General features: G+C 33.0%; 1 protein-coding gene across 1 annotated transcript; it reads right to left on the bottom strand.

Moving 5' to 3' along the window:
- Window positions 1-675: 675 nt before the first annotated feature.
- Window positions 676-5,761, bottom strand: LOC136986290 (cleavage and polyadenylation specificity factor subunit 6-like). The gene is made up of 2 exons (XM_067283786.1): window positions 5,651-5,761; window positions 676-1,445 (listed from the first exon to the last, which is right to left on the bottom strand). The coding sequence occupies exons 1-2, from the start codon at window positions 5,703-5,705 to the stop codon at window positions 676-678; spliced, it is 825 nt and encodes a 274-aa protein (XP_067139887.1). The 5' UTR covers window positions 5,706-5,761.
- Window positions 5,762-15,357: the final 9,596 nt, after the last annotated feature.

Here is a 15,357-nt window from a genome sequence, read left to right as displayed (position 1 = left end):
AACGCTTTCAGTGCGTTATGGCAATTATTAATTACAATGAAATATTATAATATTAAAAGTTTTCAACATTTATCTTACACTACGGTTAGACAATATCAGTATATTTGTATCATGTTCGTATCTGGACTCATGCAATAAATTGATGTTTTATAAAAAGTTATTCTTCATTGAAAGATACCATTTTAGTTTTGTTTAATTTACTTCTTTTAGTTATAAAAGCTTTGTCTATCATTTGTGAGTTTTGCAATAAAATTTTTATTTTGCCTGATTATGTTCTGCTTAAATTAGTGTTTTTAGGGAAGAAGCCCGTTTAACTGGTATACGAGATTATATCAGAAACTTAATCAATGTATTCTAATTAAATAATGGTTCAACTTTGTCAATTTTATAATAATGTCTTTTTTACAAAAATTTATGTATTAATGTGAATACTAATATTTATTTTTTATAAAAGCGTACGCTTAAGACAATCAAGTTACTCATTTATCCGTAAGTGAAGTTTATTATTCAATTATATAATATATAATTATTCATGTTACACTTATAATTTATAATTGCAATATTTTAATATTTTAATCAAACTGGAGTAAAATTTTGTAATTTCCCTTAGTACCATTCGACAACTAATTTAAAATTAAATTGTTGTATAAAAACGAATTGTTTAATTCCGTTGATTTATTTTCGTATTATAATTGCTGGACGACCTGTGTAAATAACTGTCGGTTGCTGAACTCTTAAATGTGTTCCTTGTGACCGAAGATTTCTGAAATTTAATCGTTGAACTGGTGGTTTTGATGGTGATAATATTATTACTCGAGGTGTCTGAGATATTCTTCTATTGGGCGTCATAAATCGTTTCGACATTCGCTTTGTTAATCCTACATCTGCAGCAAGATCTGATAAATCGCCACTTGGCCAGTCACCACTTAATCCTAAATCTGGTAAATCTCCACTTAAACCTAGATCGGGCAATCCGCCACCTAAATCAGGCAATCCACCACCCGGAAGAGATGGCAAATCACCACCCCCTCCGCCAGTTGATCCACCGCCGCCATCAGTCACTACCACTGGTCCACCAGCTGGAGAGGTAACAATTGTAGGAGCTCCTGCTCCTGCTCCTCCACAGCAGCCTCCGCCCATAGGAATATATATTGGTTGTGGTGGAAGCGGCGGAGGCGGTGGCGGTGGCGGTGGAGGAGGAGGTGGCGGCGCTGGTGCCGGAGCTCTAGCAGCGGCCATATCACAAGGACTTGGTGCTGCACCACAGGGAGGTGGTGCTGCCGCGCACGGAGAAGCGGCCATAGGACATCCTCCGCCTTCGCTCCTCTTACTTCCTGTAATGCGAATCACTTTGGTACTTCTTCCTGAGCAAGCTCTTTTACTTCTCTTTAGATGAGATACCAGTTCGATTTGCTTGGGTTCTGTTGGATTATCGACTAGGATGCCTAAAAACGAATAATAATTCTATTAAAATTTGCCTACTGTATTATAATTATGTACTGTACATTAAATATTAATTATGTTCGACGTATTAAAAAATATTGATTTATTACAAAAAAAACTAGAAATCGTTCATTAATTCAATATGAATATGTCAGAAATTAATTAATAATTTATTTTTTCACACTTTTTTCAATAATTGAAAATTTAACGAAATTATAATCGTTCATATTAAGGTTTAAGTTTTCATCTCGGTTTTAAAATAGAAATATCGTAAAACCCGTGTAAAACACTTTAGTTCGTCCACATAACGGAAATCTACCTAAACGGAAATCTGTCTAGAATACTATTATAAGCCGGTAATTACCCTGTTTAATGCGGAAAAGAAATACTTTTGGAAGGCAATTGTATCAACATAATCCGAGTAAAGTCAAATTTTTTTCGAGTGACAAAACTAAATTTTTAAATCCTAACTGATCATATAACACGCCAGTTTGAATCATGATCGAATTTACGATAAGAAGAGTTACATTCTCTTATTTTTATCTTCGTTTACGATAATAGTTTTGTTGTCTTTGATGTAGCTGTGTCAAGATAACACCGCCGTTTTTTCTGTATTCTTTTTTTTAAACTTAAAATAAAAAATACGAGTCGCTAACTTTTCCGGTAATAAATTTAAAATTATGTATGGCGACATCTTGTATGAGATTTTATTTTAAAATCTTTTTATATTAATAATTATCATAAAATGGCAAAAACCTTAATTTTGAAGCTAAAGATGTGTTTTATTTTAAAAAGTTGTAAATGCTAATAACGTGTATGATCTTCATTAAGTCCGATTCCACTGGAGACATGACACATGATTCTTTCTTCTCGTCCGTTTTTCGAACAAAATTTCTGTATTGCTTCCCTGCAAAATTTCGGAATTTTTCGACAAAACCCACTGACATTATTAAATTTCAATATGGGTGAACAAAATCGTGCCCCCGAACACACACACAAAGACACTAACATACCTACATGAAGTAACCCCCCTAATTTTTTGCATTTATCCGATTGCCATACTTTTCCTTTTTTATGTATAGAAGGCAGGGAAGTAAAAGTTAAGTAAGAAAAGGCTCTAAAACGAAATCCTGCGAAAATGAACAATTCTAAATGGCACCTTCGTTTTTCTTTTGAAATAAGTTTTACTGTAAAATTTGAATTTCTTTTATTGTGAAATTTGTAAATTTATTAATGAATAAATAAATAGTAACTATAGAAACAGTATAGTGCTCGAAATTAAGTTTAATTTACATTTATTAAATCGTACTAATGACAATACCTCATCTTTAGTAAAAATTATTATAGAGTTTGATTGATAATCAATGGTTCTTAACCTGGGGTCAGTGGGCATGGAAAGGTTAAATAAATATCAGCATTAACTTTCCAATTTTTTAAATATATTGTTGTATATATTATATATTCAGTATATATATATATATTGCATTGTTAATTGTTGTGTTAAGAAAGAAGCATATATATTACTATATCGTATGTTTTTTATTTTTTTATTTTGTTAAATATATTTCTATACAGAGTATTGCAAAAAGTGTTATTCCTGGAAATGGGTGATTGAACTCGTCGAAATAAGCAAAATTAATATTTAAATACTTATAATTTTTTAAAAAATATTGATATATAATTTCAAATTACGGGGCGCTCAGGTCGTCATAGTTGTTGGCGTGAATTTCTCTCCACTTCCATATTTTGTTCAACTCTTCAAGAAAATGAAGAATTTTAAATTGTAAGGAACTGAGTCCGAGCTGTATTTTTATTTTCTATTTTTTGTTTTCGTTATGTATATTTTATTTTGGGGCTTATGTTTAGTTCGGGCGAAAGTTCCCCACTTATCCTCCGTAACAAATAAGACAAAAAGAAAGAAGAAAAAAGAACCGACGAAGCGCCATAAGAAAAAACTAACGCACTATTGCGCGCCCGTACTCGGAAGTTCGAACGGAAGTTCCGACACGAACGGGGGGAGGAACCCACACACACTAGAAACCAGAACTCACTAAATGACTGATAATTTTGAATGGAAGAATAAAAAATGACTACCCTTCTGAATTTACTTGTGTCGCTGGTGCTGGAAGTTCGACTATAAATCTAACGTTATGTTCCGAATTACTGTCTGACTTATGTGTAAGGTCACAGTTTAAAACTTGTATTTCATCTGATCATTTTCCAGTCAAGACTGTCTTTGAAATGTCAAATACCCAAGTAATAATAAAAAATCTCAATCTTATCAATAAATAAAATACGACTATTTAAATTTTCAGTTGCGAATTGGTGAAAAAATTAAAAATTTGCCTAAAATTAATCTGGAAAACGGAATGGAGATATATTCTCAATTGGAAAATTTAATTAAAAAATTTATTAATATAAAAAAGACTAATAATATAAAACTACCACTAGAGGGCCAGAAGCAGTTTAAGAATGGATAAGAACATGGTGAGAAGAATTCGTGTTTTTTTTAATGTAAAAAGTGTCAGATCCTACAGGAAAAGGCTGGCACTTGATCATTTTTAACATTATGGATTTTTTACCTGTTTTTACCTTTGTTTTTAAGAAGTATTGTTTTGAAAAAACCATGTTAACTGTTACGTCTGTGGTGATGTAAAAGGATTAAGATAGACTCAAAAATATTATTTTTGTAAATAGTCTAAACTTAAATTATGAATATAAAAACTAATAAGTTTAAGAAACCTTGGTACGATTTCACTTGTTATATGTCTAAATTAAAGAAAAATAAAGCCTTAAAGCAGTTTAGAAATATATCAAACGAAACAAACCTTATAAATTACAAAAAACTTAAAACAACGTATTATGATTTGTTAAAATCCAAGAAAATAAAATATTTTAAAAATTTAGAGCTTCAGCTAATGTCAAATAAAGATAACACACTGTTTTGGTCAACAATTCGAAAATTACGTAAACAGGATACCGAGAATCAACCACAAATTGACTTCTTGGATATTTATCAGGCATGGTGTCTCCATACCTGATAAATATCCACCTATTTCTTCACACAGTTAGGTATAGATTTTCAAGGTATTCTAGCTTTTTCCCAAAATATGATACACTCGCGTATTACAAGATTTACGCTTTCACTTACAGTTAGTTTAACTTCGCGAATGTTAAAAAACAAAACTGCGAGTACTTGCCGATTTGACGGAAATTTTCCACCCGTGATTTGGTGGTTTATCCCTCCGACTAAGAAAATGTGTTTTTTAGTGTTTCGTAATTCCACTGACATCTTCGAAAAAAACTATACGTGTTAATAGCCCGACAAATTGTGTTAGAATGGCGAACAAAGCGAATACGTGCCACTTCTCTAGCACCATATGTATGGAAATGATTCGATGCAAGTCGGCACGGGTTCTAGTGATCAAAATGAGCTGAAATTTATTGTGGGAATATTTAAGGGTAAAATAAACAAAACTAGACCCTATGCGTTAGAAAAAAAATATTCGAAAAATAAGGGACACCCTATATATATATTATACAGGTATACCTCGCCTTACGTCGGTAATTGGTTCCAGGAGAGGCGACGTAAGTCGAATTTACTTCTGTAGTTACGACGTAAGTCTAAACTACGGTGGAAAACGCCAATAATGAACACTTAAAGACCGCTAAATAAGACGACAACACAGAAATACAGATGTTTTCATGTTTCGTTCTCTAGGATTTACGATGATTATATTAACATTTACTGTAAATGTACATATTTTAATATGATTTTATGTGCTTTTAACGCTTTACTAGTGATATTACAACTTCAATATTTCTGGCGGACTGATGTAAAGTCGAATAAAATGGCTTAAATCTGATTTTTATTTTTCCATGTACTTTTTTGACAAACGACGTATAATCGAGAACGACGTAACTCGAAACGACGTAACTCGAGGTATACGTGTATATATACACAGTACTAGCTCTCTCTATTTTAGCTACATTGAGGTGCACTGCAAGGCCATGGAAAGGCTAGGGCAGAAGAGACATGTGCCCAGGGCGTGAAAATTCCAAAAGTGTTACATGGACGAACTAAATTCAAAAACCAGGCTCAATAAATGTGTACGTAATAAAACTGTACACTGGACGGCTCTTTATAAAATTTATAAAGAAAACGCTAAATAATTTTTTTCTATTGCAAAAAATGAAAAAAAAATACCTTTAACAATAAGCAAAGTAATCAGAACTCCAAAAATCGCCAGGAAAATCTTCATTATTTACCAGAATTCGCCTATTTTTCGTCTAAATCAAACTTCAAATAATAGTTAAAAATCACTGGCGTGCTATAAATTGTAAGGAAAAACCAATAAAATATTTTCTTATAAGCAAATAATATATACATAAAAAATTGATTTCTATCCAATAGCAAAAGAGAATCTATAAAATACTTTTGAGTAAACAATTGTATATTAATTCTAACGTCATACTCTCTTCAAATATATTGGCAATTAAAAATTTACACAGGAACGAAAGAACAAATAATAAATTCTGCAAAATTTAATATTCTGCCAAAGATTTCTGTATTTAAATTGTAAAATATTTTAATGTTTAGATCTCGTATATAATATTTAGGTTTAAACTTTACGTATATTTTTAAATTTAGAAATGTTTATTTTTTTAGTTGAAAATAAAAAAAAGTACATAACGTGATATAAACTACTGTAACATTCTTACATAAATTAAAATTATTTGAGAGATTTATTTGAAATTAACTACTATAAAAATAATTTAACGATTGATTTCTTGATAGATAAATATATTTGAAGTATAAACCTTACTGTAGGCTTTATTTAGAATACTCTTATTTTCCGGATGTTGTAACATAATATCCGGAAAATAAAATATTGTAGTCGTGTCAAATTTCACTTTCTGGGTTTTTTGCAAATTTTGAGACCACTGGATCAAAAACCGAAAAAAAATATAATAATAAAACGGGAAAAATTCCTTGGATGTCTGTTTTTGTGTTAGGTAGGAAATTTGGAATGGTAATTTGTATATAAGAGGCATTGACGCTTTTAAACTTTCACGTAAGGAACTCAAGGGGTGAGAAATAGAAGTGGATGATCGATCCTATATTCAAGGCCTGATAGGTGTGCGTGCACGCAGGCGGCCGATAGTGCACTTTTAAAAATTAAATTCAAATATTATTGAATATTATATTAGTATAATGGTCATGCAAACATCATCCGTTCCATCGCCGACGATTGATGATAAAAAGTTAGTATAGTTGTGCAATTTATGGATATAAATAACGCCGAAGCATACATGCTAAGTGTTTTGCATCAGAAAACTTAACGAGTTGAACCAGAAAAAAATTCATTAGTGAAAATTACATAACCATTACAATTGTTTCTTGTTTTAAATCACGTAAAAAGCATAAAAACTTGAAGTTTGTAAACTACAAGCTTTATGTTAACGTCTTATGATTAAGTTTTTAAGATTATATTTACGTAACTCATTGTGAATGGTTGCATAAATAGCATAGGTTATAAAGTTTTATGTTTATGCTTAATTTTCATTATAAATGGAACTTTATTCCCGTACCGTTTATTTTAAAACAATGGTGTAAGTAATGCCTTAACTGTTGACGGAACCAAAACGGAAAGTTAAATAGAAAAACAGATGCGCACGAATGTTATTAATTTAAACGCCCATATTAAAATTAATTTTTATATACATATACGTATATATTATACAGTATTTTATATATATTTACATTAATTTCATTTTAATTTGGCAGTGCTAAAATATAACTTTGAACAAAGGCGCCTGTTATCTACGAGGCAGCTTGGTTTGAATTAAATTAAAATAAATATATATCAAATATTATATATATATATTTTTTATCCCTATCAACTATATTAAACTGTCCTAAAACATACAAATAAGCTCTCGCGTGTTGGATTAGGTTATAAATTTATTTGCGATCAACATTGATAGGGCGGTCAAATATTTGATGAAGACGGAGATTTTGTCTTATAAAAATTTTTTCAAAATGGTGCACCAACTTTTAAAAAAAAAGACTAAAAACAAGAATTCAGCCACGTGTTGCTTAAATTTCCTAACGAAGCCACGAAAGTGACGAGATACATCGATGGATTGTTTAGATATTGAATATACTGTACACTATTTCGTTTAGTGTACTAAGCGCTTTCAGTAGATTTTAGGCACATGTTAGAAGTAGTTTAAAAGTTCTTAAATAATCAAATGGTAACTATTAATTATTTATTGTGGCATCGTTACAATGCCGGACTGCAGTTTTTAATCATAATTTTAATTTATTTAATTTAAAATACATATATCCTCTCCACCTCAAATTAGTAGTGCTTTGCTCCTCTACATCATACTTTTACTTTAACAATAGAGTCGTGCCAATCGTCTATCTAACACCTTTCAGGGGAAAATTTTTGAATTGAAATAACGTGACTTCCAGTTTACATCGGAAGTTCGAATATCCAGGGTCTTCTGCCCCAAATGTTTCGATACCTGATGTCGTCTTTCATCTATCTAACTCCATTCTCGAGACAGACGGACAGCAGTGGAAATTTCTACAATTAGGTCAACATTTTTTTCAAATTGCACCCCCAATAATAACTCCATTTAAAGTTGACGTGGCTTATTCTATTTACAGGATTAGAAGCATCTTCTAGTTTACTGTGTGTTAAGTATTTAATATATATATTAAATTAATGTAACATTTTACTTTACCGGCTGTTTAAATAATAGAGAGGTTAAGACGCAAGTACAAGACTTAAACTTGTACGGCAAGCAGAAGTACACGTTTGACGTTTTAAGTCCAACTAAAAGACCTTGCGGCGCTCGTTCACAACGTTGCGTGACTCAGTGAACGTCGCGTATTAACTCAAGGAAAATTTGTTGAAAAAATGGTGGATACATTTCACATCGATTGTTACCAGCGAAGGTAAATAAACAAATTAAACTGTTTAAAAGTATTTATAGGATGGTTAATAACACTAAATAATTTTTTAAAATTAGCTTCGTGTCTCCTACCGTACGATCGGACTGCCTCATATCGTCGAGGGAAGTGGCTTATGTAAATTCGAAAGCAGCTCGGAAAATTAATTTTTAGAAAATTTACAAACGTATTACGCTGTTTATGGTGGAAGATGCCGTGGAAGAACAAACCTACCTTAAGATAAATTATTATGAAGACAAATATTTGTAAATTCTATAGGCATTTCGCATCACTTGCTAAAAAATTGAATAATTAAATAATTTCTGGATTAAAATCGTCTGTTTCTTTACAATATTGTTCGTAAATGCTTAAATAATCATTATATAAATAAAAAAGACGTAGTCGTTTCCAAAACTTGGTCAATCACCGTTTATTTCGTTAAAATGTTCTAGAATAAAGATTCGGACGATCCGACCTTCCTTTTTAGGCTACATGATCGCCCATCAATACAAGGTCACCAATTCCAATTTTTACAAATTTTATATTTTTAATTGGATTATTTCTATGTTTTAAAGGAATTGTTTTCTGGGCGATCATGTAGCCTAAAAAGGAAGGTCGGATCGTCCGAATCTTTATTCTAGAACATTTTAACGAAATAAACGGTGATTGACCAAGTTTTGGAAACGACTACGTCTTTTTTATTTATATAAAAAATTTCTCATCCAGCGAAAAAGCTAAGCTTAAATAATCATTATATTTGGTATACTGACACAATAAAGTGGCGTTTTCTTAATCAACACTGGGCGAGTTTTCCATCTTTATTTATAGATATCGTAATAATTATCATGCACTTTTTTGTCTCATGCCAATCCGTTAAATGTTGTTCGCAGGTGTGTTTTAAACCGAGTTAGCTGAAGAGGGGCGAAGGCCCGAAACGCACATGTAAAATAGCGTACTAACTAAATAAAGATGGAAAACTCGCCCAGTGTTGATTAAGAAAACGCCACTCCATTGTGTCAGTATACCAAATATAAATAACTACACGGTTTCGATTGTACCAAATCATTATTTTAACCACAAAAAAAAAACAAAAAAAAAAAACAAATGAAGAAGTTTAAGCCGATTGTCTATTCGCCATTCTAGACGTAGCAAACGCCATTATCGACCGTACAGATTGCCAGATGACTGCGCTCTTCCGTTCGCCGTTCACGTTTTGCGCTGATACGTGCGCCTCAACCTCTCTAATTCTTAAGCCTATACTTATATCTACCTATTTCATGAATTAAAAACAAAGATAAAAGTCATACACATGATTTTTAGGTACAGTACATGTTGCTGAATAAATAGCACGTGGCAAAAACAATTCTGCAGTCACTTGTTGACAGCAAATATTTTAAATACATTCGAATATTATTAATTATTGTAAAACTATTCTATTAAAATTGCTAAAATTATAATATTCTGAACATGTCACTTAAACGAAACTTCTTTAAAATTTGCTTGCGATTTAAATAATACGACTACAAAGTTTTTTGCTTGGTCATTATCTACAGTGTGACGTCGCTATTTTCACATATATATAACTAGCGATTATCTCTTTTTTTCGAAAACAACGAGAGAAAATTATAAAACATTAAGTTTTTAGAATATAAAATGTAAAACGAACACGTTTTACATTTTGCTGAATAAATCCCATTAAAATCATCTATTGGATTTGTAAATAATTATTAGACAAATATTGGAAATGAAGCATTTGCAGTGATGTAGATGTAAACTGAACAGAACGACTAGTTTCTTTTTACGATTGTTTCCTTTATGTCCAAAATTAATATTAAAAATAAAAATATGAACAATTACTAGTAACAAATAAAATGTTCCGTTTGTTTATTTTAAACAAACGAATTACTCTTTAGATTTATTTATTATAATATCGCGTGTAAAAATTAAATAACTTTATGATTTCATATAAACGTGTTTTAAATGCTTACTGTATCGTCGCTGTTTTTCAAACTGTCGTTATTAGAAAACGGGAGTTTACTATTTACAACGTGCATTTTCATTCACATTTATCATTAACTAGAAAGTTAGCCAAAAAATAAAAATAAACATTAAGATTATTTCGTACTTCTACACCTTCTATTATATTATATTATAGTATTTGATTTATAGAGCTACAAAAGTTATCTTGCGTAAGAGTTTATCATACGAAGTGAACAATCTAACACATTTAAACATTTCTTTAAATTGTGTACAGCAGAGGAATAAATAATTTTTAAAATGTGTTCGATTGGTCACTCGGTGAGGTAAACCCTAACGTAACTTTTGTAGTTATATAAATCAAATATTCTAATATAACAAACATTAAAACTAGAACCATATAAAGAAATTGGTTATTTTAGCCTACCGTTGTTACGTTTATTGCGATACTCGGGTGGTACGAAATGATACAATTTTATTGGTCAAGTAGAAAATACGATGTCTTAAATTTTTTAAGACATCGTAATTTTTTCTAATGTTTGCACTGGCAAAACTGTTTCATTAACAACCGAATATGAAATGGTAATCTGACAACGAATCAAATTTCGCAAAAAAAAAAATGGGCCAAATATTTAAACTCGACATCCTCGATAACCACTTAAAACATATTCTGTGCAGGCTAGTAATCTGGTATTATGTAATTTTCCTATTCGAATGCCATCCTACTTATGAGTCAGATAGGAAGAGGGGGTTGTTGAAGATAAAAGTCAAAGTTAATTTGAAGTTAATTTAAGTGGAAATAAGAAAGTAACCCCTTATCTTAGTCTTTGACTATATCTTTCTCATAATCGAAGATCACGTGTACTATGTTAGATATAATATAAGGAAATTGTCCTTTGACCATTAACTTGTCTTTTACAAGTCAATAATCGAGGCTTTCTCCCTAAACTTGTGTTTTACATCTCACAAGGCTCTTCTCAGACAGAAAGTTGCAGATTCCTAATTTAGTTCTATTGTTTTTTCAATTTATATCACTCGTTGACTTTTAAAGAGTAGATATAAAATGAACCTTCGATTTAACAGAATAAAAGAGGTGAACGAGTATCTGTTAAAGCAGAAAGTCTGTAAAATCGATGTTACTAATGATTATTATTATGTTGGGTTAAGTGAGATATACTCGGTTAACACCGGTGGCTGTGTACTATGCCGAACCAGAGTCAAGGCATAGTAACCAAAACAGAAATTAAAGAAGTGTATCAGTGTGTGTGTCTGTATTCAGGAATTTTCTCACAATATGACATGTATTCAATATAGTGGCTTTCTGCAGTGTGATGTATGTGTTTCTATTCAATTCCAATGTGCCCAGGCTTTTGTGTAGTATGTGTGGTATGACACCTGTAGAGGAGAGAACAACAGGTACAATAAGCACCCTATCCATCCTCCACAGATGCCTTATTTCCTGGGCGAGTTCTGTGTACTTGCTAATTTTTTCAGTGCATGCGTTTTGTATATTGTGAGTGTTTGGAATGGATATGTCTATAATGTATGTGATTTTATTGTGTTTGTCAATGAGTGTGATGTCTGGTCTGTTGTGGTAAATTGTTTTATCTGTGATTATGGCTCTGTCGTAGTACATTTTGTGCGTGTTGTTTTCCAATACTGTCTGTGGAATGTATTTGTAGTATGGTTCATGGATGTCTACTAATTTGTGTTTCTTTGCAAGCTCTTGGTGTATTATATTTGCTACTTGATTATGTCTGTGTAAATAATCTGTCTGTGCCAAGAGCTTGCAACCAGAGGTGATGTGTTGTATAGTTTCTGGCATGATGTGACATTTTCTGCATGTGTCATTTGTGAGTGTTGCATCTTTGAGTATGTGTTTTCTGTAGTTTTTAGTATTTATGACCTGATCCTGTATGGCAATCATGAATCCTTCCGTCTCCCCAAAGAGGCATCCCTGAGCTAACCAGCTGTTTGACGCAGTTTTGTCAACAAAATCCTGGGCCAGATCATAAGGATGCCTGCCATGGAGTGCCTTTCGAGCCCACGATTGCTTAATGGTGTCTATGCTTTTTATATGTTGCGTTGTGTCCATATGATGTGAGTGTAAGTTTAATGGTGTGTTATTTGAGTCTGCTAGAGTTACTGCTTTATGTAATTGTGATGTTTCTTGTTTTTTGTAGAAAAACTCTCGCAGTGACTGTATTTGTTTGTAGTGAAGGTTAACTATGTCAATCAGGCCACGTCCGCCATCTTTACGTGGAAGGGTTAATCTTTCTGTGGCAGATTTAGGATGATGTTGTTTATGCTTAGTAAGTGTAGTTCTTGTTTTCCTTTGGAGTTGCTCGAGGTCTGTGTGAGTCCAATGTATAACTCCAAAAGAATATGTGAGTACTGGGATGACATACGTGTTTATTGCTTTAACTGTGTGTTTTGCATTTAACTGTGTTCTGAGAATAGCATTTAACCTACTTTGGTATTCTTTAATCAATCTTTGCTTTATTTGTGCATGTTCTGTTAGTTTGGCCTGTTGGAATCCTAAATACTTGTAGAGCTCACCCTCTTCCATGGATTCAATAATGTCTCCATTTCCAAGTGCAAAATCTTCTTTCTTCAGGATTCCTTTTTCTATGTGAAGTGTTTTGCATTTATCTAGGCCAAATTTCATTTGTATGTCCTTGGTGTATGAATGTGTGATTTGTAGGAGTTGATGAAGTTGTTTTTGTGTGGATGCATAAAGTTTTATGTCATCCATGTACATGAGATGTGACAGTGTATACTGTGTTGTTTTTTCGTGTCTGATATTGTAACCATATTGCGTGTTGTTTAACATGTTGGATAATGGATTCAGGGCTAGGCAGAACCAGAGAGGACTCAAGGAATCTCCTTGAAAAATTCCTCGCCTAATAAAAATTTGGTTTGTTTGTATGGAAGTGTTATGGGCCCTGAGATGCAGTGTTGTTCTCCAGTGCTGCATAGTGTTTTGAAAGAATGCAATGAGTGATGGATGTATTTTGTACATGTGTAGGATATGTAGCAGCCAACTGTGTGGAACACTGTCGAATGCTTTTCTGTAGTCTATATATGCCATGTGTATGTTTCTGTGTTGTCTGTGTGCTTGCCGTAGAATGACTGAATCTATGAGTAACTGTTCTTTGCATCCCCTGTGGTTTCTACGGCAACCTTTTTGTTGTTCTGTTAGAATGTCGTGTTCTTCAACATGTTTGTATATTTTGTTTGCAATACAGGATGTCAATAATTTGTAGAGTGTTGGAAGACATGTAATTGGTCTGTATTGTGTGGGGTCTGTGGTATTGTTGTTTTTAGGTTTCATGTAGGTGATGCCCTGAGTAAGAAAATTTGGCATGTCTTGTGGATTGATGATGATGTGTGTTAGATGTTTAGCTAGTTCCTGGTGCAGTGATGTAAACTTTTTGTACCAGAAATTGTGAATGTTGTCTACACCAGGTGTCTTCCAGTTGTGTGTTCTGTTAACAGTGTATTGGAAATCATGTATGTTTATTTCAACACAGGGCATAGTTGGTATGTTGTGCAAGTTTCTGTTCTCCTCCTCGATCCAGCCTGCATCAGCATTGTGCGTGACAGCACTGGACCAAAGAGAAGACCAATATGTTGTGAGTTCTCCTTCTGGTATTATTATTATGTTGGGTTAAGTGAGAGATACTCGGTTAACACCGGTGGTTGTGTACTATGCCGGACCAAAGTCAAGGCATAGTAACCAAAACAGAAATTAAAGAAGTGTATCAGTGTGTGTGTCTGTATTCAGGAATTTTCTCACAATATGACATGTATTCAATATAGTGGCCTTCTGTAGTGTGATGTATGTGTTTCTATTCAATTCTAATGTGCCCAGGCTTTTGTGTAGTGTGTGTGGTATGACACCTGTAGAGGAGAGAACAACAGGTACAATAAGCACCCTATCCATCCTCCACAGATGCCTTATTTCCTGGGCGAGTTCTGTGTACTTGCTAATTTTTTCAGTGCATGCGTTTTGTATATTGTGAGTGTTTGGAATGGATATGTCTATAATGTATGTGATTTTATTGTGTTTGTCAATGAGTGTGATGTCTGGTCTGTTGTGGTAAATTGTTTTATCTGTGATTATGGCTCTGTCGTAGTACATTTTGTGCGTGTTGTTTTCCAATACTGTCTGTGGAATGTATTTGTAGTATGGTTCGTGGATGTCTACTAATTTGTGTTTCTTTGCAAGCTCTTGGTGTATTATATTTGCTACTTGGTTATGTCTGTGTAAATAATCTGTCTGTGCCAAGAGCTTGCAACCAGAGGTGATGTGTTGTATAGTTTCTGACATGATGTGACATTTTCTGCATGTGTCATTTGTGAGTGTTGTATCTTTGAGTATGTGTTTTCTGTAGTTTTTAGTATGTATGACCTGATCCTGTATGGCAATCATGAATCCTTCCGTCTCCCCAAAGAGGCATCCCCGAGCTAACCAGCTGTTTGACGCAGTTTTGTCAACAAAATCCTGGGCCAGATCGTAAGGATGCCTGCCATGGAGTGCCTTTCGAGCCCACGATTGCTTAATGGTGTCTATGCTTTTTATATGTTGCGTTGTGTCCATATGATGTGAGTGTAAGTTTAATGGTGTGTTATTCGAGTCTGCTAGAGTTACTGCTTTATGTAATTGTGATGTTTCTTGTTTTTTGTAGAAAAACTCTCGCAGTAACTGTATTTGTTTGTAGTGAAGGTTAACTATGTCAATCAGGCCACGTCCGCCATCTTTACGTGGAAGGGTTAATCTTTCTGTGGCGGATTTAGGATGATGTTGTTTATGCTTAGTAAGTGTAGTTCTTGTTTTCCTTTGGAGTTGCTCGAGATCTGTGTGAGTCCAATGTATAACTCCAAAAGAATATGTGAGTACTGGGATGACATATGTGTTTATTGCTTTAACTGTGTGTTTTGCATTTAACTGTGTTCTGAGAATAGCATTT

The sequence above is a fragment of the Centruroides vittatus genome, unplaced genomic scaffold (assembly GCF_030686945.1).
Source record: "Centruroides vittatus isolate TY-2023 unplaced genomic scaffold, ASM3068694v2 scaffold_1015, whole genome shotgun sequence".
NCBI lineage: Eukaryota > Metazoa > Arthropoda > Arachnida > Scorpiones > Buthidae > Centruroides > Centruroides vittatus.
This window is presented reverse-complemented; position numbering and strand designations above follow the sequence as displayed.